The sequence below is a fragment of the Oncorhynchus keta genome, chromosome 35, assembly GCF_023373465.1.
Source record: "Oncorhynchus keta strain PuntledgeMale-10-30-2019 chromosome 35, Oket_V2, whole genome shotgun sequence".
In the NCBI taxonomy this organism is placed as follows: Eukaryota; Metazoa; Chordata; class Actinopteri; order Salmoniformes; family Salmonidae; genus Oncorhynchus; species Oncorhynchus keta.
The window spans coordinates 12,520,377-12,544,346 of NC_068455.1; the positions used below are offsets into that span (position 1 = coordinate 12,520,377).

At 46.2% G+C, this 23,970-nt stretch overlaps 1 protein-coding gene across 3 annotated transcripts in view; it reads left to right on the forward strand.

Annotated features, from left to right (window-relative positions):
- The first annotated feature begins 7,106 nt into the window (after positions 1–7,106).
- The window catches only part of smc6 (structural maintenance of chromosomes 6), a 31,362-nt gene continuing 14,498 nt past the window's right edge, over positions 7,107–23,970 (forward strand). The window contains exons 1-16 of one of the 3 annotated variants that reach the window (XM_052496532.1): positions 7,107–7,225; positions 8,396–8,549; positions 8,637–8,754; positions 9,005–9,110; positions 9,265–9,401; positions 12,755–12,816; positions 13,562–13,642; positions 13,824–13,925; positions 14,792–14,911; positions 15,061–15,156; positions 17,453–17,599; positions 17,875–17,963; positions 18,597–18,767; positions 20,465–20,643; positions 20,835–21,036; positions 21,359–21,473. In XM_052496532.1, the coding sequence (XP_052352492.1) occupies positions 8,418–8,549; positions 8,637–8,754; positions 9,005–9,110; positions 9,265–9,401; positions 12,755–12,816; positions 13,562–13,642; positions 13,824–13,925; positions 14,792–14,911; positions 15,061–15,156; positions 17,453–17,599; positions 17,875–17,963; positions 18,597–18,767; positions 20,465–20,643; positions 20,835–21,036; positions 21,359–21,473 (1,857 nt within the window). In that variant the 5' untranslated portion in view covers positions 7,107–7,225; positions 8,396–8,417. The other 2 variants (XM_052496533.1, XM_052496531.1) reach the window with 2 other exon arrangements.

Here is a 23,970-nt window from a genome sequence, read left to right on the forward strand (position 1 = left end):
GTCCCTAGGAGGGGTGCGTCACTTGAGTGGGTTGAGTCACTGACGTGATCTTCCTGTCCGGGTTGGAGCCTCCCTCGGGTTCGTGCCGTGGGAGAGGTCTTCGTGGGCTACACTCGCCCTTGTCTCAGGGTAGTTAGTAGGTTGGTGGTTGAAAATATCCCTCTAGTGGTGTGGGCGCTGTACCTTGGCAAAGTGGGTGGGGTTATATACTGCCTGGTTGGTACTGTCCGGGGGTATCGTTGGATAGGGCCACAGTGTCTCCTGACCCCTCCTGTCTCAGCCTCCAGTATTTATGCAGCAATAGTTTATGTATGGATGTGGATGTCATAAGGTGAATGCACCAATTTGTAAGTCGCTCTGGATAAGAGCGTCTGCTAAATTACTTAAATGTAATGTATCGGGGGGCAAGGGTCAGTCTGTTATGTCTGAAGTATTTATCCTGTCTTATTCGGTGTCCTGTGCTAATTTAAGTATTCTCCCTCTAATTCTCTCTCTTTCTCTCTCTCCCTCTTCTCTCGGAAGACCTGAGCCCTAGGACCATGCCTCAAGACTACCTGGCTCGATGACTGCTTGCTGTCCCCAGTCGCCCTGGTCGGGCTGCTGCTGCAGTTTCAACTATTCTGCCTGTGGCTATGGTACCCTGACCTGTTCACTGGATGTGCTACCTTATCCCGGACCTGCTGTTTTGGACTCTCTCTCTACCGCACCAGCTGTCTCTAACTCTGAATGATCGGCTATGAAAAGCCAACTGACCTTTACTCCTGAGGTGCTGACCTGTTGCACCTTCTACAAATACTGTGATTATTATTATTTGACCCTGCTGGTCATCTGTGAAGGTTTGAACATCTTTCTGTTATGTACTGTTATAATCTCTACCCGGCACAGCCAGAAGAGGACTGGCCACCCCTCAGAGCCTGGATACTCTCTAGGTTTCTTTACTAGGTTCTTGCCTTTCTAGGGAGTTTTTCCTAGCCACCGTGCTTCTACATCTGCATTGCATTCTGTTTGGGGATTTAGGCTGGGTTTAGGCTGGGCTGGGTTTTTGTGACATCGGCTGATGTAAAAAGGGCTTTATAAATAAGGATTGATTAATTAAACATACAAGCTGATACATTTTTCCAGTCTGAAAGACTACAACTCGTGTAGGGGCGGTGCTTTTTGCTCTGGATAACACATTTTTGCCCCCGTTTTTAATTAGCACAGCCAGACACATTTTCCCAAAAAATCTTGGATATAGAAGTTAGTCGTTTTTAAAGTAAACAATTATCCAAGTTTATGGGCATGCCCCACCTACCTTAGTGGGCGGTATTTGCATTCGCTATGAATGCTGGAGTTTGTGGTTCACTATGAGCAACCGAATACACAGGGAGTCTAAACTTCCCGATTCTACCTGTGAAATGAAAATGCGCTTGTGGTTTGGATCATTTATGTTTGACAAAAACGTATTGTTGTTAATATAGTAATGACTATAAGCCGTGGCAGTACCAAGGTGACATTTATTTTTCATGTGGCTAATTTCACAGCGGTTTCAGAGTCCCCGCAATATGAGTTATAATGCTAATATTTGTATAAACTATTTGTATAAACTCTTCATTGATCCACAATCCATAGGTAAGGTTGTACAGTGCAATATGATTGTAAATACGCATAATAGGCTGACTAGGGAGGGGATTTCCGACTGTAAAAATCCCGCAATAAGAGCTACGATGCTAATAGAGAGAAATAGTAATGGCATCTTTTTGTAGGCACTAACTCCGCCATGGTTCATTGGACGAAGCCTATGAGGAAAATGAATGGCGTTTTTGTAAGCTGTTTGGATAAACGCCAAAAATAATGCCTGCGTTAAACACAGGCTTAGGAGATCTTATGTGTTTTGTTCTATGACATAATCTTTATCAGCTAACATCACTTTTGTGAATTTTGAATAATATGTGTAATAAAACACATCACAAAGGCTTCATAATTCATAAAGGTCATGTTAACTGGACTGCTATTATCTCATAGAACATTAACTTATAAGATCTCATGTTAATCTCAGACCTTATTTTCAACGTTTATTCCTTGCCCCAATTATTTGTCCCACGGGGATGGCTTAACGATCTAACTTATTTCCCAGGTTTCAGGACTACAAGCTGGTGAGCTCCATATGTTGTATAAACTCTTCTCCATCTAGCCCACCACAGAGGACAGGTCATGATACCCATAAAACATAGAGGTCAAACATAGAGGTCAAACACGGAAATGGTTCCAACCGTCTTTCCGCTATTTCATTTTTCACATAGTGAATTTGACAAACACTTCATATGAAGTATGTGTTTGGTTTAGGCTTACCTTGGCGTGACCTTTTGATAAATGTGTAATTCTCTCTCGGACAAGGTGAGTTTTATCAATACAGTTGAAGTCGGGAGTTTACATACACTTAGGTTTTAGTCATTAAAACTCATTTTTCAACCACTCCACAACTTTCTTGTTAACAAACTATAGTTTTGGCAAGTCGGTTAGGACATCTACTTTGTGCATGACACAAGTAATTTTTCCAACAATTGTTGACAGACAGATTATTTCACTTAGAATTCACTGTATCACAATTCCAGTGGGTCAGAAGTTTACATACGCTAAGGTGACTGTGCCTTTAAACAGCTTGGACAATTCTTGAAAATGTTTTCATGGCTTTAGAAGCTTCTGACAGGCTAATTGACATAATTTGAGTTAATTGAAGGTGTACCTGTGGATTTATTTCAAGGCCTAACTTCAAACTGAGTGCCTCTTTGCTTGATATCATGGGAAAATCAAAAGAAATCAGCCAAGACCTCAGAAAAAGAATTGTAGACCTCCACAAGTCTGGTTCATCCTTGGGAGCAATTTCCAAATGCCTGAAGGTATCACGTTCATCTGTACAAACAATAGTACACAAGTTTAAACACCATTGTACCACGCAGCTGTCATACCGCTCAGGAAGGAGACTCCTTCTGTCTCCTAGAGTCACATGTACTTTGCTGCGAAAAGTGCAAATCAATCTCAGAACAACAGCAAAGGACCTTGTGAAGATGCTGGAGGAAACGGGTACAAAAATATCTATATCCACAGTAAAACGAGTGCTATATCAACATAACCTGAAAGGCTGCTCAAGCAAGGAAGAAGCCACTGCTGCAAACTGTCATTAAAAAAAGCCAGAATACGGTTTGCAACTGCACATGGGGACAAAGATTATACTTTTTGGAGAAATGTTCTCTGGTTTGATGAAACAAAAATAGAACATTTTTGCCATAAAGGACCATCGTTATGTTTGGAGGAAAAAGGGAGAGGCTTGCAAGCTGAGGAACACCATCCCAACCGTGAAGCACGGCTGTGGCAGCATCACGTTGTGGGGGTGCTTTGCTGCAGGAGGGACTGGTGCACTTCACAAAATAGATGGCATCATGAGGGAGGAAAATTATGTGGATATATTGAACCAACATCTCAAAACATCAGTCAGGAAGTTAAAGCTTAGTTGCAAATGGCTCTTCCAAATGGACAATGATCCCAAGCATACTTCCAAAGTTGTGGCAAAATGGCTTAAGGACAACAAAGTCAAGGTATTGGAGTGGCCATCACAAAGCCCTGACCTTAATCCCATAGAATATTTGTGGGCAGAACTGAAAAAGCCTGTGCGAGCAAGGAGATCTACAAACCTGACTCAGTTACATCAGCTCTGTCAGGGGGAATGGGCTAAAATTCACTCAATTTATTTTGTTTGACCCAAGTTTAACAATTGAAAGGCAATGCTACCAAATATTATAATAATAATATATAATAATGTACTATGTAATATTAATTGAGTGTATGTGAACTTCTGACCCACTGGGAATGTGACAAAATAAATAAAAGCTGAAATAAATAATTCTCTACTATTATTTTGACATTTCACATTCTTCAAATAAAGTGGTGATCCTAACTGACTTAAGACAGCGATTCCTTTCTAGGATTAAATGTCAGGAATTCTGAAAAACTGAGTTTAAACATATTTGGCTAAGGTGTATGTAAACTTCCGACTTAAACTGTATATTTGTATATTTGCCTCAATTTACTTTAGCATTACTCAAAATGCTATTTAGCAACAGAGAAGCAAGACTACAAATTCCTGCATGAAACTCCTGCATGTCATCTCTGCCTGACACTGTCAGCTACCGTTCCCCAGCGCGATCCGAGACCTGTGCCCAATCCATGTATGAATCCATGTGTTGTATGGAAATGAATTGAATAAAGTGCTGAGCTTTCCTGTTCTCTGTCATAGCTAGCCACTGCCTACGCTTTAGCTAGCTAATTAGCAGAGCAGTAGATCAAAAATATGTTTGTATTACTAGACCACTATAGATTTGGCCATGTGAAGAAGTGCAGCTATAGTGATGGGCAATTTACCAGTTTAATCAGGGCCAGCATGAGGGATAAAGTTGATCCTGTATCGGTGAGTGTAGCTATTAAGTTAAGTTTGAGCATCTCTGCAATATCATTTGGTATATACAGCTGTCAACATTCTATAAGGAAAGAGCCACTTAATCAATTATATAATCATTCACCAGATTTCCCAGGATACCAGACTTAGATGAGTGATAACTCAGTTCTAGAATGTTGTCATGGATGAGATAGAATCAAAAAATCTATTGACATTCAGAATTGACGACCTCTGACAGAAACATATTGTTCCTCCTGTCAGTACCTGTTTTAAGGGAAGACAATGGCCCATAAATATTCCACAGTTCACATACACACACACGCACTGACACACACACACACACATTAGGCTCTCAGAATAGGTTATATTACATACATTAATGTAGTTAGCTTTCTCATGGACACAGTGGGAATTTATCATCCTTGCCTGTACCTGACATTGTTGAAAAACAAGTGAACAATGACTAAAGATCATACACAAACAATAGGCTCCTAGAATAGGTTATAATGTATTACCTTCAAGTTTTGCTCAAAGCAGCTGTCAAAAGTAATGTAGTTAACGTAAGTTCAATCACAAAGGCAGGTCTGAGTGCATCTCCTCAGTTTCATTCAGTAGTACAACACAATTCACATTGCGATGTAATCATGGGCAGAGTGGGAATTTATATCGGTGAGGTTGAAATGATGTCTTACCCCCAGAGTGAGAGAGTACATCACTTCCAGCAGATCTCCTTGCTGAGGGTGGTGTCGATCATGCACTGCTTCTCGTGAGGTGAGCCTGATGTTCTGCATGTCACGCCTCATGTCTTAAACATGGGGAGAAAGGGACATCAAGTCAAAATGTCTTTGCATTTATTGTATCGTATCTCCGTCCACAGACTCAATCTGCTGTCGTCTCTACAACTGGACACTTGCACTCGGATCACACGTGCACAGGATGTCCATGCACCGGAGGGCCTGAGGGGTTCACTCCTGTTGGACTGGAAAACAAACAGGGATTCAGTCTGTGGTGGGTATTTTTTCAAAGCTGTATCTACATCTTTATCTGGACAGAAAAAGTATTGTTTATCATAACAGAAACCCACCTTGGACAATATGACAAGTGATCCCTCAACACCCAAACCTCATGCCTCATTGTTCGTTCTTGTATCCTAATCAACATGGTGTATCTCCCTCTTCTGCCATGGTGGATGAGGTCCCTTTTCTGGTAAATAGAGGGCCATTTTTCTTTTCCACTGGAAAATGGCAGCTGCAGTCCAGAGTGTGGTAACTGGGTTTCTGGTCCACTCATCTGAAATACTTTTAAAAAAAAATGTTTTACTTGCTTGCTAACTTGATTACTAAAATGGTAACATTTATATTAAAATACCATAACCCACAGACTTGAATATAGTAATGGTAAAATAGACTGGTTTTTAGTCTATCTGCACATCTAAAATCCTTCTATGTGGATGGGACATTTCTGCTGGGATGGAGGAATCATCTGGAATGCTTAACTAGATGATCAGGACAGTCTAGGGTACTATTTGCCCGAAGAGGTGAACTATTGCAATAAGCTATACGACCTTACTTAAGATTCAAATTCTCAAGAAGGAAGTTAAAACCCCAAGCCGTGAGGTCACTGAGGTTAGAGAAATGTGGTTGGTGGTGGTGGTGGGGGGGGGGGGTTCCACGCTGCACCTTGAGTGATTATGTCAGAGCACAGGATGTGTAGTTCTGTATGATAGCCACATTAGCAGCTGTTTAGCATTTAATTCTGGGGGGGCGGGGGGTATATATAATATATTATATATATTATATATATAATATATTGATCGATTTGTGAGGTTATCAAAACACCACGCCAGGGTTAGCCTACACAAAACACATGAAGTAGTTTTAAAATCCCCTGCAGAAATGTTAATAGTGGGAGAACAGTTGGAACCATTTCAGGGTTTTAACGCTATGTTTTATGGGTATTATGACTCATACTGTGGCTAGCTTCACACAGGTGTTCCTCGTCCGAGGTGAGCAGGATGATTGGAGTTAGGTTGGGATGCCACCGGGCCGCATGCAAAGTCGGGGAAAATAGGAACATACTCAGCCTTGTCTCAGGATGGTAAGTTGGTGGTTGAAGATATCCCTCTAGTGGTGTGGGGGCTGTGCTTTGGCAAAGTGGGTGGGGTTATATCCTTCCTGTATGGCCCTGTCCGGGGGTGTCCTCGGATGGGGTCACAGTGTCTCCTGACCCCTCCTGTCTCAGCGTCCAGTATTTATGCTGCAGTAGTTTATGTGTCGGGGGGCTAGGGTCAGTTTGTTATATCTGGAGTACTTCTCCTGTCCTATTCGGTGTCCTGTGTGAATTTAAGTGTGCTCTCTCTAATTCTCTCTTTCTCTCTTTCTTTCTCTCTCTCGGAGGACCTGAGCCCTAGGACCATGCCTCAGGACTACCTGACATGATGATTCCTTGCTGTCCCCAGTCCACCTGGCCGTGCTGCTGCTCCAGTTTCAACTGTTCTGCCTTATTATTATTGGACCATGCTGGTCATTTATGAACATTTTAACATCTTGGCCATGTTCTGTTATAATCTCCACCCGGCACAGCCAGAAGAGGAGGGCATGGGTAGAATATTGTGGTGTTTTTGGTGGATAAAGTTGTGTCCAGTTGGGGGCGGTAACGCAACATATTTGACGCAAACCGAAGAAGAATAGGTGTTCCTCTTTGAAAACAGCCTGATACAAAGTTAACACACTCCCCCACATTTCTCCTCCTCCGTTTCGCAGCACGTCCACCACACCAGGAAGTCAGAGTCGGGTACGTACGCGCTCTATTTTTATCTGTTCTTGAAGAACACATAATGCATAATTCAACCTCATAAACGGACATTTAGAAGTTAAGACTATCCTGAACGAAAGGCAGTAGAATAAGACTGCTTGTCTGGACCTGTGACTGACGGGGGTGAACGCTTTTGTCTCTTCAGTTTAAAACTTTAATGCACTGATCTTACAAACAAAGATAGCCTTATGCTTCGCAAAAGAAAGTATCGAGTAGGCCTATTGTAGCTGTATTTGTCATATCACCCTCTATTTGGAACTTCAGCAGCCCTTATATTTAAATACGAAACGTAAAAATGTTAGATTGTATCAGTTTGGATTGGAACGTTACAATGTTAGTCTGCACCTGCGCGTTCTTATGAAAGATGTGTCAAGCTTTGTACTTTCATGGCGCCTTCCTGTGTGGTAGGGGTCTACACTGAAGCGTACCCTTTCACCTGTAAGACAAGTACACATTTTGTAATATCTACAATGATTTTTTTCTCCTCCTGAGGATCATTTTCAAGCCACGAATTTCAAGACACCAGACGTCAAAATCACTCACTCAAATGAAATCAAAATGCTCACATGCGCCGCATACAACAGGTGTAGGTAGATCTTACCGTTAAATGTTTACTTACAAGCCCTTATAACCAACAATGCAGTTCAATAAATGGAGTTAAGAAAATATTTACTTGTTCATTTTTTAAAAACTTTAGTTTATTTAGTAACACAAGAAAATTACATAACGAGGCTATATACAAGCGATACCGGTAACAGGTTATTCGAGGTCATTTGTAAAGTGACTATGCATAGATAATAAACAGTGAGTAGCAGCAGTGTAAGAACAATGGGAGGGGGTCAATGTAAATAGTCCGGATGGCCATTTGATTAATTGTTCAGTCTTATTGCTTGGGGGTAGAAGCACAGTTTGTTAGGAGCCCGTAAAAACGGCACCCTTCCGGCGCCATCCAGAGCGACTCAAACGCGATAGCCACATCTGTAGTGTAGCCTACAGCAAGACAGGCAACATTGGTAACAATCTATTTGAGACCCATATGTCTCTCCAGAATCTTCCCTATGTGCTCTGGCAGTAAACTAACATGACTTCGGCATGTAATTACTAATATTTATATTTATAATGACTAATATCTATATTTTGTTTCAACAGCGTGGACCCAGATGTTACTAAAATGAAGCGGAAAAGCAAAGTACTGAATGATGAAAAATTCACCAAGAAACGTAGATTGGAAGCGGTTAAAGAGGAAGAAGATGGCAGAGAGGATCATGGGACATCATTTAATGACCACTCCACCTCTCCCTCGGTCAGTGCCTCCCATCAATTATCTGATTGATAGATAGATTTTCTAATGGCTTACAGTTTTCTTCTATTTTTTGTTGTTCATTTTTAGGGTTTGGGAGATATTGGAGTTATCGAAAGCATTACCATAAAGAATTTCATGTGTCACCATTTGCTCGGTCCATTCCAGTTCGGGCCCAATGTGAACTTCATTGTTGGCAACAATGGAAGTAAGAAAGATTTTTAAACTGATACTTTTGTATTGGTTAAAGGACTCCCCATACACATGTTTTACATGCCTTCCCTTAACTTTCTAACCCTTCTCCAACAGTCATTATAACTGAATTTGAATGCTGAATTCAAGTTACAGTCCCCCCCGCCTGTCTGTAATGGCTTAGTTGCTGTTCATTGTACTGTGAGTGGGACCTATTTCTGCTATGTTGTTGTGCCATGGGATTTTCACCTGATTTTGTTTTGCAGGTGGGAAAAGTGCCATACTGACTGCTCTAATAGTGGGCCTTGGTGGAAAGGCCACCATCACAAACAGAGGAGCATCTTTGAAAGGTTTCGTGAAAAATGGTGAAAGGTCAGTTCTAGTTACTTATATTGACTCCCATTCCATATCTCTTTTTCTATGGACGGTGTAAATTCTCAGTACCACTGAGTTTGCAAATAGTTATTTTGAATGTAATGTAAACAATAGACCAATACACTGTCCATGTGGGTGAACTTATTTCCAGCACAGCGGATGTTACAGTGAAACTGAGGAACAGAGGACCAGACGCGTACAAAGGGGATGTCTACGGAGAATGCATTTCTATTGAACAAAGGATTTCTAGTGATGGTGTTCGGACGTGCAGGTTGAAGAGTAAAACAGGTAATAGTCTAAATCTGTCTGTCTGTCTGGCCGCCAGGTCGGTCTGTCAGGTCGGTCTGTGGCTGTCAGGTCTGTCTGGCCGTCAGGTCGGTCTGTCTGGCCGTCGGGTCGGTCGGCCTGTCTGGCCGTCGGGTCGGTCTGTCTGGCCGTCGGTCGGTCTGTCTGGCCGTCGGGTCGGTCGGTCTGTCTGGCCGCCGGGTCTGTCTGGCCGCCGGGTCGGTCGGTCGGTCTGTCTGGCCGTCGGGTCGGTCGGTCTGTCTGGCCGCCGGGTCGGTCGGTCTGTCTGGCCGCCGGGTCTGTCTGGCCGCCGGGTCGGTCGGTCGGTCTGTCTGGCCGCCGGGTCTGTCTGGCCGCCCGGTCGGTCTGTCTGGCCGCCGGGTCTGTCTGGCCGCCGGGTCGGTCGGTCGGTCTGTCTGGCCGCCGGGTCTGTCTGGCCGCCGGGTCGGTCTGTCCGTCTGGCCGCCGGGTCGGTCGGTCGGTCTGTCTGTCTGGCCGCCGGGTCTGTCTGGCCGCCGGGTCTGTCTGGCCGCCGGGTCGGTCGGTCGGTCTGTCTGGCCGCCGGGTCTGTCTGGCCGCCGGGTCGGTCGGTCGGTCTGTCTGGCCGCCGGGTCGGTCGGTCTGTCTGGCCGCCGGGTCGGGTCGGTCTGTCTGGCCGCCGGGTCGGTCGGTCGGTCTGTCTGGCCGCCCGGTCGGTCGGTCGGTCTGTCTGGCGGCCGGGTCGGTCGGTCGGTCTGTCTGGCCGCCGGGTCGGTCGGTCGGTCTGTCTGGCCGCCGGGTCGGTCGGTCGGTCTGTCTGGCCGCCGGGTCGGTCGGTCGGTCTGTCTGGCCGCCCGGTCGGTCGGTCTGTCTGGCCGCCGGGTCGGTCGGTCGGTCTGTCTGGCCGCCGGGTCGGTCGGTCGGTCTGTCTGGCCGCCGGGTCGGTCGGTCGGTCTGTCTGGCCGCCGGGTCGGGTCGGTCCGTCTGGCCGGGTCGGTCGGTCCGTCTGGCCGTCGGTCGGTCAGTCTGGCCGGTCGGTCGGTCGTCCGTCTGGCCGCCGGGTCGGTCGGTCGGTCTGTCTGGCCGCCCGGGTCGGTCGGTCGGTCTGTCTGGCCGCCGGGTCGGTCGGTCGGTCTGTCTGGCCGCCGGGTCGGTCGGTCGGTCCGTCTGGCCGCCGGGTCGGTCGGTCGGTCCGTCTGGCCGCCGGTCGGTCGGTCGGTCCGTCTGGCCGCCCGGTCGGTCCGTCTGGCCGCCGGGTCGGTCGGTCGGTCCCGTCTGGCCGCCGGGTCGGTCGGTCGGTCCGTCTGGCCGCCGGGTCGGTCGGTCGGTCCGTCTGGCCGCCGGGTCGGTCGGTCGGTCCGTCTGGCCGCCGGGTCGGTCGGTCGGTCCGTCTGGCCGCCCGGGTCGGTCGGTCCGTCTGGCCGCCGGGTCGGTCGGTCCGGGCCGCGGGCCGGTCGGTCCGTCTGGCCGTCTGGCCGTCTGGCCGCCGGGCCGGTCGGTCCGTCTGGCCGCCCGGGCGGTCGGTCGCCCGGGCCGGTCGGTCCGTCTGGCCGCCGGGCCGGCCGGTCGGTCCGTCTGGCCGCGGGCCGGCCGGTCGGTCCGTCTGGCCGCCGGGCGGCGGTCGGTCCGTCTGGCCGCCCGGGCCGGCCGGTCGGTCCGTCTGGCCGCCGGGCCGGTCGGTCGGTCCGTCTGGCCGCCGGGCCGGCCGGGTCGGTCCGTCTGGCCGGGGCGGCCGGTCGGTCCGTCTGGCCGCCGGGCCGGGGTCGGTCCGTTGGCGCCGGGCGGTCGGTCCGTCTGGCCGTCGGGTCGGTCCGGTCGGTCGGTCGGTCCGGGCTGGCCGTCTTCGGTCTGTCTTGTCGGTCTGTCTGGTCGGTCTGTCCGGTCGGTCTGTCCGGTCGGTCTGTCTGGACGCCCGGTCGGTCTGTCTGGCCTCCAGGTCGGTCTGTCTGGCCTCCAGGTCGGTCTGTCGGTCTGGCTGGCCGTCAGGTCGGTCTGTCTGGCCTCCAGGTCGGTCTGGCTGGCCGTCAGGTCGGTCTGGCTGGCCGTCAGGTCGGTCTGTCGGTCTGGCTGGCCGTCAGGTCGGTCTGGCTGGCCGTCAGGTTGGTCTGTCAGTCAGGTCGGTCTGTCTGTCTGCCTGGCCGTCAGGTCGGTCTGTCTGTATGGCTGGCCGTCAGGTCGTTCTGTCTGGCCGTCAGGTCGTTCTGTCTGGCCGTCGGGTCGGCTGGTCTGTCTGGCCGTCGGGTCGGCTGGTCTGTCTGGCCGTCAGGTCGGTCTGTCGGTCTGGCTGGCCGTCAGGTCGGTCTGTCTGGCCGTCAGGTTGGTCTGTCAGTCAGGTCGGTCTGTCTGTCTGCCTGGCCGTCAGGTCGGTCTGTCTGTATGGCTGGCCGTTAGGTCGTTCTGGGTGGCCGTCAGGTCGTTCTGTCTGGCCGTCAGGTCGGTCTGGCTGGCCGTCGGGTCGGTCGGTCGGTCTGTCTGGCCGCCGGCTCGATCGGTCGGTCTGTCCGGTCGGTCTGGCCGGCCGCCAGGTCGGTCTGTCTGTCTGGACGCCCGGTCGGTCTGTCTGGACGCCCGGTCGGTCTGTCTGGACGCCCGGTCGGTCGGTCTGTCTGTCTGGCCTCCAAGTCTGTCTGTCGGTCTGGCTGGCCTCCAGGTCTGTCTGTCGGTCTGGCTGGCCGTCAGGTCGGTCTGGCTGGCCGTCAGGTCGGTCTGGCTGGCCGTCAGGTCGGTCTGGCTGGCCGTCAGGTCGGTCTGGCTGGCCGTCAGGTCGGTCTGGCTGGCCGTCAGGTCGGTCTGTCGGTCTGGCTGGCCGTCAGGTCGGTCTGGCTGGCCGTCAGGTCGGTCTGGCTGGCCGTCAGGTTGGTCTGTCAGTCAGGTCGGTCTGTCTGGCTGGCCGTCAGGTCGTTCTGTCTGGCCGTCGGGTCGGTCTGTCTGGCCGTCGGGTCGGTCGGTCTGTCTGTCTGGCCGTCGGGTCGGTCGGTCTGTCTGTCTGGCCGTCGGGTCGGTCGGTCTGTCTGTCTGGCCGTCGGGTCGGTCGGTCTGTCTGGTCATCGGGTCGGTCTGTCTGTGTGTCTGGCCATCGGTCCGTCTGTCTGGCCGTCAGGTCTGTCTGTCTGTCTGGCCGTCGGGTCGGTCTGTCTGTCTGGTCGTCGGGTCGGTCTGTCTGTGTGTCTGGCCGTCGGGTCGGTCGGTCTGTCTGTGTGTCTGGCCGTCGGGTCGGTCTGTCTGGCCGTCGGGTCGGTCTGTCTGTCTGTCTGGCCGTCAGGTCAGGTCGGTCTGTCTGGCCATCAGGTTGGTCTGTCTGTGTCTGTCTGGCTGGTCTGTCTGGCCGTTCTCTTTATCTATTCTCTATTTTAATCAACCTTTACCTTCTATTCCAGGGCACTTGGTTTCAAATAAAAAGGATGAATTGACTGCAATTTTGGATCACTTCAACATCCAGGTATTGTGTGTGTGTGTGTATATATAGAGTGCGTGTGTGTTTTATTGAAAGTGAATCATGTTATTTATTTTTAATTAATTGTTGTTTTGTGGGTACTATTGTACGTGCCCTCTTGCTCAGTTGTGCACCGGGGCCTCCCACTCTTCTTTCTATTCTGGTTAGAGCCAGTTTGCGCTGTTCTGTGAAGGGAGTAGTACACAGCATTGTACCAGATCTTCAGTTTCTTGGCAATTTCTCGCATGGAGTAGCCTTCATTTCTCAGAACAAGAATAGGCTGACAAATTTCAGAAGAAGCCTTTAATCAAACCCACAAATGTTGATGCTCCAGATACTCAACTAGTCTAAAGAAGGACAGTTTTATTGCTTCTTTAATCAGAACAACAGTTTTCAGCTGTGCTACCATAATTGCAAAAGGGTTTTCTAATGAGCAATTATTATTTCTAAAATAATCTAATTGGATTAGCTAACCCAACGTGCCATTGGAACACAGGAGTGATGGTTGCTGATAATGGGCCTCTGTACGCCTATGTAGATATTCCATTAAAAATCAGTAATTTCCAGCTACAATAGTCATTTACAACATTAACAATGTCTACACTGTATTTCTGATCGATTTGATGTTATTTTAAATGGACAAAAAAATGAGCTTTTCTTTCAAAGACATTTCTAAGTGACCCCAAACTTTGGAAAGGTAGTGTATGTCCGTATTTGAAAAGCCTCTTTTGCTGTTCACTGTAAATCACAGGTGGATAACCCCGTCTCAATTCTTAACCAAGAAATGAGTAAGCAATTTCTCCATTCAAAAAGCGAAGGAGATAAGTATAAGGTACAGTTGTAATTTAAACTCTTTGTCCTTGTTTTGTAATTTAAGCTCTGACATTTTCTTGTCTACATGCTTGTTTTTTGTCAACCATTGTTATCCCATATGCAATTCTAATTCTATATCCACTTCATCATGCTCAACCAAAGTTCCTTCTGGGGATTTAATTTTTAAAATATTTCTGTAGTTCTTCATGAAAGCGACTCTACTGGAGCAGATGAAGAGAGACTACATCCACATCAAACAGACTAAAGCAGTGACCAGAGAACAGGTTGAGAGGCAAGAAGAGGTAATGCTATCGCATGGAAATGACATTTTATGGGGGCCCAAAAATAAATGTATTACGTTTTTAAAGTGCATTTCATACATGGTCACACATAAACTTAACAAATGTTTTAATTTTTTTTATTACATTAAAAAAAGATAATGTAACACTATATATGTACCCGGTTTGTTAGAGGTTTTCAATTAAATGACCCTGTACAAAAATATAAACGCAACATGCAACAATTTAAAATATTTGATTGAGTTTCAGTTGATATAAGGAAATCAGTCAATTACAATAAATTCATTAGGCCCTAATCTATGGATTTCACATGACTGGGAATACATGTATGCATCTGTTGGTCACAGATACCTTAAAAAGAAGTAGGGGCGTGGATAAAAAAAAAACTCAGTATCTGGTGTGACCACCATTTGCCTCATGTAGCGGGACACATTTCCTTACATTTTCTGGTAACCGCTCTGGTGGACATTCCTGCTGTCAGGATGCCAATTGCACACTCCCTCAACTTGAGACATCTGTGGCGGCATTGTTGTGACAAAACTTCACATTTTAGAGTGGCCTTTTATTGCCCCCAGCACAAAGTGCACCTGTGTAATGATCATGTTGTTTAATCAGCTTCTTGATCATCCATCCAGCTGACAGGTGTGGCATATCTTGACAAAGGAGAAATGCTCACTAACAGGGATGTAAACACATTTGTGCTCAACATTGTAGAGAAATAAGTTTCTTGTCCATATGGAACATTTGTGATATGTTTTATTTCAGCTCACGATGCATGGCACCAACACTTTATGTGTTGCATTTATATGTTTGGTTAGTATATAAATAGGACAGTAAGACTCTAACCATGTTTTATCTTTTGCTTTCAGTGTCTAAAGGATCTCAAGCAGGAGTTTTTGCAGAAGAAGGAGAGGTACGAAAACCTGTCATCTGTTGGTAAGATGAAGGAGACTCTGGAGGAACTGAAGAAGATGATGGCATGGTGCTTGGTAGGACGTTACTTGGTTGTTTCTCATTCACCGTTTTTGTTTAGTTTGGGCTAAGTCAACGCCATTCAAAAGTGTTGGAAGTTCTTAAATTAAATTATTTTCTGCAAGAAAATAATATGGTCATGTCACCTCTGTTTTGTTACTTTCAGGTGAGAGAAAAGGAGCGGTTGGTTCAACAGCTACAGGAACAGATAGACGCAGAGGAAAGTAATCACAAACACGAAGAAAACCTTCAACTCTGTCAGGTATTTGTGAAGTATATTTGTCTAAGTACACTACACGACTAAAAATATGTGGACACCTGTTGTTCAAACATCTCATTCCAAAATCATGGGTATTAATATTGAGTTGGTCCCCCTTTTGCTGCTTTAACAGCCTCCACTATTCTGGAAAGGTTTTCCACTAGATGTTGGAACATTGCTGCTATAACAGCCTCCACTCTTCTGGAAAGGTTTTCCACTAGATGTTGGAACATTGCTGCTATAACAGCCTCCACTCTTCTGGAAAGGTTTTCCACTAGATGTTGGAACATTGCTGCTATAACAGCCTCCACTCTTCTGGGAAGGCTTTCCACTAGATGTTGGAATATTGCTGCTAAAACAGCCTCCACTCTTCTGAGAAGGTTTTCCACTAGATGTTGGAACATTGCTGCTATAACAGCCTCCACTCTTCTGGGAAGGTTTTCCACTAGATGTTGGAACATTGCTGCTATAACAGCCTCCACTCTTCTGGGAAGGCTTTCCACTAGATGTTGGAACATTGCTGCTATAACAGCCCACTCTTCTGGAAAGGCTTTCCACTAGATGTTGGAACATTGCTGCTATAACAGCCTCCACTCTTCTGAGAAGGCTTTCCACTAGATGTTGGAACATTGCTGCTATAACAGCCTCCACTCTTCTGGGAAGGCTTTCCACTAGATGTTGGAACATTGCTGTGGGGACTTTCTTCCATTCAGCCACTAGAGCATTAGTGAGGTTGGGCACTGATGTTGTGCAATTAGGCCTGGCTCGCAGTTGGCGTTACAATTCATCCCAAAGGCCTTCGATGGGGTTGAGGTCAGGGCTCTATGCAGGCCAGTCAAGTTCTTCCACACCGATCTCAACAAACCATTTCTGTATGGACCTCTCATTGTGCATGCTGAAACAGGAAAGGGTCTTCCCCAAACTGGCCACAAAGTTGGAAGCACAGAATCGTCTAGAATGTCATTGCGTGCTGCAGCGTTAAGATTTCCTTTCACTGGAACTAAGGGGCCTAGCCCGAACCATGAAAAACAGCCCCATATTATTATTCCTAATCCATCAAACTTTACAGTCGGCACTATGCATTGGGACAGGTAGCCTATTCCTGGCATCCGCCAAACCCATATTTGTCCGTTGGACGGCGAGATGGCGAAACGTGATTCATCACTCCAGTGTGTTTCCACTACTCCAGAGTTAAATGGCGGCGAGATTTACACCACTCCAGATGACTCTTGGCATTGCGCATGGTGATTTTAGGCTTGTGTGGGCCATGGAAACCCATTTCATGAAGCTCTCGACGAACAGTTCTTGTGCTGACGTTTCTTCTCGAGGCAGTTTGGAACTTGGTAGTGAGTGTTTTAACCAAGGACAGACGATTTTTAATTCCTACGCGGTACGCGCTTCAGCCCTCGGCGGTCCCGTTCTGTGAGCTTCTGTGAGCCTACCACTGCCGTTGTTACTCCTAGACGTTTCCACTTCACAATAACAGCACTTACAGTTGACCGAGGCAGCCCTAGCAGGGCAGACATTTTACAAACTGACTTGTTGGATATGTGTCATCCTATAACGATGCCATGTTGAAAGTCACTGAGCTCTTCAGGAAGTCCATTTTACTACCAATGTTTGTCTATGGAGATTGCATGGATGTGTGCTCAATTTTATACGTCTGCAACGGGTGTGGCTGAAGTAGCTGAATCTACTAATTGGAAGGGGTGTCCACATACTTGTGTGTATATGTGTGTATATATATATATCTATATATATATATATCTTGTCAGTTGGATCTGTTGAGAAATCCATTGGAGAAACTCATGATGATTTTCTTATAACACAGGCAGGATTTCGATCTTAAAGATCCAATGCAGCCATTTTTATCTCAATATTTAATCATATCTGGGTAACATTTTATGTACCTTACTGTGAATGTAAAAACTTTTTTTTTTTTAGATTCTCAGCTTTAAAAACGATTCTCAAGCAGGAATTTTGCTAGGACTGTCTGGGAGTGGGGAGGGGGAAACTGAAATGGAACTCTTATTGACAGAGGTTCAGAACTCTTATTGGTCTATTAACTCATTTATTGCATGGTAATGTCACCATGGAAGGCCAAAACTCCATCCCACCTAAACATGCTGAAATTTCAGGTGGTCTTTTCAAACAGCTCTTACACTAAAAGGGCATATAATTATTTTCACAACTTCACAGTATTATTTCAACTTAGTGTGGAAATGTATATAAAACACAGGAAAATCTTGTTTTTTTCCCTGCACTGGGCTTTTAATGTTTTCCTCTCTTTTCCCTCCAGAATAAAGTGACAGTAGCTGAAAAGGAATTGCAGGAGATCCAGAGCAGGCTTCACAGTCGGAAAGAAGAGGAGGAGTCACTGTCAGAGGACTGTCGGAAGATAAAGGAAGAAGTAAAGTCAAAGAATAAAGCTCAGAAAGAGCAAGAGGTAAGAGACTGGGTTGAGGTCAGTCCCATTCCAGGAAGTAAAGGTAGGCTTACGGGCCCAAATGGCACCTATTACCTATGTAGTGCACCATTGTTGACCAGGGCCCATAGGGCTCTGTTCAAAGTAGTGTACTTCATAGGGAATAGGGTGCTGTTTAGGACTAACATGAAATGTACATTTTCCTCACCAATATCCTTGCTTACCGATACTTTTTCTGCATTTTGATGAAATGCAATACCTTTGTCTGAGCTGTATTTTATGCTGTTCTATTGTAGGTGGTGTATTTCCGTGCTGTGAACAAACTGAAACAATCAGAGAAGGAACAGTCCCTTCTTCACGAGAGAATTCACAAAGTGAAAAATATGTGAGAGATTTTTGAGTGATAGTCAATGTTTGGTAGAATATACTGTTGAATAGATTAACTGCCAGTGTTGGATAGTAGTAATTGAACTATGTTTTGCAGTAGCTAGGTGGTAGATAAACTAAATTCACATCTAGGTAGTGTTTTCAGTAGTTCATTACTTTTTAGCCATGTAGCAGTCTAGCTAACTACTGGAACTTTTTTCCCCAAAAAGAACTGAAAGTATGGGTGGAGTAGGCATCACATCTTCTTAATTCTGACTTGAAACCGTTTTTTGTTTTTTAATAGTCTAAATGACACGTTCTGGTAACATCTGACTCCAGATCGATCTGTTTTTTCAATTTGTGGTCTATAACATCTCAGAATAATTTTTCACAAACTAGTTTGGATGTACTGAACTGCTTTTTCAAAGTAACTTAAGTAAACTACATTTTTCTTAACTTCTTCCAGTGTGAAGTAATTGGTAGCTTCACAAACTATGTTTTCAGAGTAGCATCCCCAACACTGTTAACTGCGCACACTGATTTACTACGTAAGCATGAATAGTCATTGCATTCATTGCAAAACTACTGTCGTTTTGATTTGCTTGCATACATTCAGCTTTTGTTGAAATAATCTTTTGATGTACCCCTGTAGTGGGAGTCAGAACAAGAAGGCCGAGGCAGAGCACACCAAGAGACTGCAGAAGATCTCCAGTCTGAGGACGCAGTTGGAGAAGCATGAGACGCAGTGCACTGCTCTCAATCAGGAGATCAAGGACAGGCAACAGGCTCTGTTCAAAGGGAAGGAGGAGTTGGACAAACTACGGTAATGGAAAACCATACAAAGCCTATTTTCTTTCTCTTCCAAGAATGTCGTCTTATCATATTGTACAGTATGATAACATCAGATAAAAACCTGTTATTTTTAAATGATTAAGTCCGATGAATTCTGTTTGCATTCTACCACCCGTAGCATTCTTCCACCCGTAGCATTCTTCCACCCGTAGCATTCTTCCACCCGTAGCATTCTTCCACCTGTAGCATTCTTCCACCTGTAGCATTCTTCCACCTGTAGCATTCTTCCACCTGTAGCATTCTTCCACCTGTAGCATTCTTCCACCTGTAGCATTCTTCCACCTGTAGCATTCTTCCACCTGTAGCATTCTTCCACCTGTAGCATTCTTCCACCTGTAGCATTCTTCCACCTGTAGCATTTATCCACCTGTAGCATTCTTCCACCTGTAGCATTCTTCCACCTGTAGCATTCTTCCACCTGTAGCATTCTTCCACCTGTAGCATTCTTCTACAGTATGAAACAAGTACTACATCAAATACCTACGGACCATTAGCAATTTTACACATCCTCACGGTGTTGAGACCTAAGGGGCCATGGTTCATATCTAGAAGCACTGTGTTGACTGCTCCTACAGTTTGGATTCGGTACTGCAGTTTAACTGACGCCCGGTCCAGAATGACCATTTCCGTACACAGCCACATAGAGAAGTCAGATTTGGAAATTCCTATTAAGACACTTTAGTCATCAACTTTGTTCACAAAACATCCATAAATTATTCAAATAATTGTCGCTGAATCCTTTTTATTTTATGACTCTGCCGAAGATATTAACATTTTATATTCATCCAATGTGTGCCATATTTTTGAATGATGTTGTCACTGCACCCCGTGCGCACTGAGTGTTCATGCACATGTGATGTTGGTCCGTATAAACCGGAATGCAACCCGTATAAGGACGGTCCATGAATCGGCGTATGTGAACCTGAGTAGATTACCTCAGAAACCACGGTCGGACATCTTGGACACATTCTCCAGTTCTTATTATACATCCGTGGTTGAGACTGAGAAGCTTGGTGTTGGAGTAGGGTGTGGCCCGGAAGACTCACATATAGGCCTCAGCAACGTGATCACCACCACTTTCTGCATCAAATCAAATGTTATTTGTCACATACACATGCTTAGCAGATGTTAATGCGAGTGTAGCGAAATGCTTGTGCTTCTAGTTCCGACAATGCAGTAATAACCAACAAGTAATCTAACTAACAATTCCAAAACTACTGTCTTATACACACAAGTGTAAGGAGATAAAGAATATGTACATAAAGATATATGAATGAGTGATGGTACAGAGCAGCATAGGCAACATACAGTAGATGGTATCGAGTACAGTATATACATATGAGATGAGTATGTAAACAAAGTGGCATAGTTAAAGTGGCTAGTGATACATGTATTACATAAAGATGCAGTAGATGATATAGAGTACAATATATACGTATACATATGAGATGAATAATGTAGGGTATGTAAACATTATATTAGGTAGCATTGTTTAAAGTGGCTAGTGAGATATTTTACATAATTTCCCATCAATTCCCATTATTAAAGTGGCTGGAGTTGAGTCAGTGTGTTGGCAGCAGCCACTCAATGTTAGTTTGCTCTCACGTTCTTCTTTTAGTGTGAGTACTCAAACTTCTGTATTCCTCATGTGTTGATTGAATGCTCTAGGTTGGAAGAGAAGAATATTCAGGTATCGATGGAAGCCAAACTGAAGAGGAAGAACCAGCTCCTGGCCAGTAGATCCAACAAACTGAAGCGCTTTGGAGATAACATGCCTGACCTGCTAGACAACATAGACAAGGCTTACATCCAAGGATGTTTTACAAAGAAACCTCTTGGCCCTATAGGTCAGTGGTTCTCAACCTTCTTTGGTTTAGTGTAGCCCAATCATAGTGATCTGGCCGAATGGCACGGTCATGTACAACAGTCTTCCTAATTACCCCCGGTGGGGAAACCTCAGAAAGATGTACTTAACATTAATGAATCTGTTTTTCTTTCCGTTCATCAATCCATCCATCCATCCATGGTTTCCCATCAGGGGCATGTATAAACCTGAAGGACCCTGCCTTAGCTGTAGCAGTGGAGAGCTGCTTGAGGAGCTTCATGAAGACCTTCTGCTGTGACAACTACAAGGACGAGGCCGTCCTCCAGGATCTGATGTCACGCTACTTCTCTAAAGGCAACAGACCCCAGATCATCGTCAGCCCCTTCTCTGGCTCCGTCTACAAGGTTCAAGGACGGTGAGACACAATCGCTCCATCTGAAATGGCAACATATTCCCTACATTGTCAATAGTAGTGCACTATGTAGGGAACAAGGTGCCATTTGGGACATTACCACATGTTGTTTTGTTGTTGAATACCGGTAGCTACTATGGACCGTATTTGATCCTTGACCATATTTAGTTACAGATATTATTAGAGTGAAACTGTATGGACTTATGAATACATTGTCTCATTGTTACCAAGTTGTTTTGTTAGATGTTCATAACAAACTGTATCTATACTTTTTGTTGTTGTTGTCAGTAAAGCTAATTTGGTTTTGTATTTGGTTGTGTTTCAGTGGAGTCAATCACCCAGACTACCCCTCAGTACTGGACTCTCTGAGCATAGCCAACCCAGTCATCGCAAACTGTCTCATCGACATGAGAGGCATAGAATCCATTCTCATAATCAAGGTTAGTTTCTTCCCTGATTTTAAGCTCCTAGTTGAATGTGCAGTCCAACAAACGGTTTGTTTGAAGGAGTTTGCATTGAGGCACGATACGACAAAGGTAAATTGGAAGATAGAAACAACAGCTGGGAGCCAGTGGTGATTCTAGCTTGTATGGCTCCCTGGGTGAAGGACCCTGCCTTAGCTGTAGCAGTGGAGAGCTGCTTGAGGAGCTTCATGAAGACCTTCTGCTGTGACAACTACAAGGACGAGGCCGTCCTCCAGGATCTGATGTCACGCTACTTCTCTAAAGGCAACAGACGCCAGATCATCATGGCTCCCTGGGCGAACCCCCCTTAAAACTATATAAATATATACAAAAAGAAGATTCATAAATATCAAAAAGTAACAAAGACCAATGGAAACAAATTGTAGCATATAAATTCAAATAAAAAAGAGAATTTAATTATTACACTATTACCCTATTAATAACACATCAGACATCACACAAATTCACAAATAGAATAACACACTTATAAAGAAGAGAACCTGATTATTACACTACTGCACTTCAAACAGGAAACACACAAACTAAATTGCACAACTGCCGTCAAGTCAGACTAGTTCTTCAGTTCCTGTGCAAGCTCTCTGCCATCAAAGTCTGAGTGTTCTTTATAGTGCAGTGTCATACCAAGGGCCTCTCATTGTTCTGTCAGCTCCTCATTTGAGAGACTTTGGAAGGTTGACAGCACTCCAAACTTCTCTCCCACATTTTCCAGTGTGGAAAATCTTTCCTGAAGGGTTGAGGTTGCAGCATCAACAACGACATTGAAAAATGTCACCACAAGCTTCTTCAGGGCATCACTCAAAGGCTCATCAAATGATTCGTATGAAAAGGACCTCAGCCCTTTTTGTCGTAGAACGTCCTCTACATTCATAACCTCGCAAATATCCTTGGCTGACGTTTGTGCAGTCATAAAGCCTGTTGCCATGTAGTTGCTGAGACCTCTGTCTTTCTGAGAAGACTGACTGCAACATCCACATGCATACTGGGAGACTGTATCAGCCTGCTCACATGTTGTATCTGGCTCAAGATGTCATACCACACCACTGTACAGATGCTGAAGCGGTATGATCCCACCTCCTTTGACAAGGACTGGGCCTCAATCTTTATCACAGGGTCTTTGGTTTGACCCCTCACCTCAATCAGTGCCTCTCTCACCTCTGCTGTCTGATACCTCAGTGCCTCTCTCACCTCTGCTGCCTGATACCTCAGTGCCTCTCTCACTGCTGCTGTCTGATACCTCAGTGCCTCTCTCACCTCTGCTGTCTGATACCTCAGTGCCTCTCTCACCTCTGCTGCCTGATACCTCAGTGCCTCTCTCACCTCTGCTGCCTGATACCTCAGTGCCTCTCTCACTGCTGCTGTCTGATACCTCAGTGCCTCTCTCACCTCTGCTGCCTGATACCTCAGTGCCTCTCTCACTGCTGCTGTCTGATACCTCAGTGCCTCTCTCCCTGCTGCTGCCTGATACCTCAGTGCCTCTCTCACCTCTGCTGCCTGGTACCTCAGTGCCTCTCTCACCTCTGCTGCCTGATACCTCAGTGCCTCTCTCACCTCTGCTGTCTGATACCTCAGTGCCTCTCTCACCTCTGCTGCCTGATACCTCAGTGCCTCTCTCACTGCTGCTGTCTGATACCTCAGTGCCTCTCTCCCTGCTGCTGCCTGATACCTCAGTGCCTCTCTCACCTCTGCTGCCTGGTACCTCAGTGCCTCTCTCACCTCTGCTGCCTGATACCTCAGTGCCTCTCTCACCTCTGCTGCCTGATACCTCAGTGCCTCTCTCACTGCTGCTGTCTGATACCTCAGTGCCTCTCTCACCTCTGCTGTCTGATACCTCAGTGCCTCTCTCACCTCTGCTGCCTGATACCTCAGTGCCTCTCTCACCTCTGCTGTCTGATACCTCAGTGCCTCTCTCACTGCTGCTGCCTGATACCTCAGTGCCTCTCTCACCTCTGCTGCCTGATACCTCAGTGCCTCTCTCACCTCTGCTGTCTGATACCTCAGTGCCTCTCTCACCTCTGCTGTCTGATACCTCAGTGCCTCTCTCACCTCTGCTGTCTGATACCTCAGTGCCTCTCTCACTGCTGCTGTCTGATACCTCAGTGCCTCTCTCACCTCTGCTGTCTGATACCTCAGTGCCTCTCTCACCTCTGCTGCCTGATACCTCAGTGCCTCTCTCACCTCTGCTGTCTGATACCTCAGTGCCTCTCTCACCTCTGCTGCCTGATACCTCAGTGCCTCTCTCACCTCTGCTGTCTGATACCTCAGTGCCTCTCTCACCTCTGCTGTCTGATACCTCAGTGCCTCTCTCACCTCTGCTGCCTGATACCTCAGTGCCTCTCTCACTGCTGCTGTCTGATACCTCAGTGCCTCTCTCACCTCTGCTGCCTGATACCTCAGTGCCTCTCTCACCTCTGCTGCCTGATACCTCAGTGCCTCTCTCACCTCTGCTGTCTGA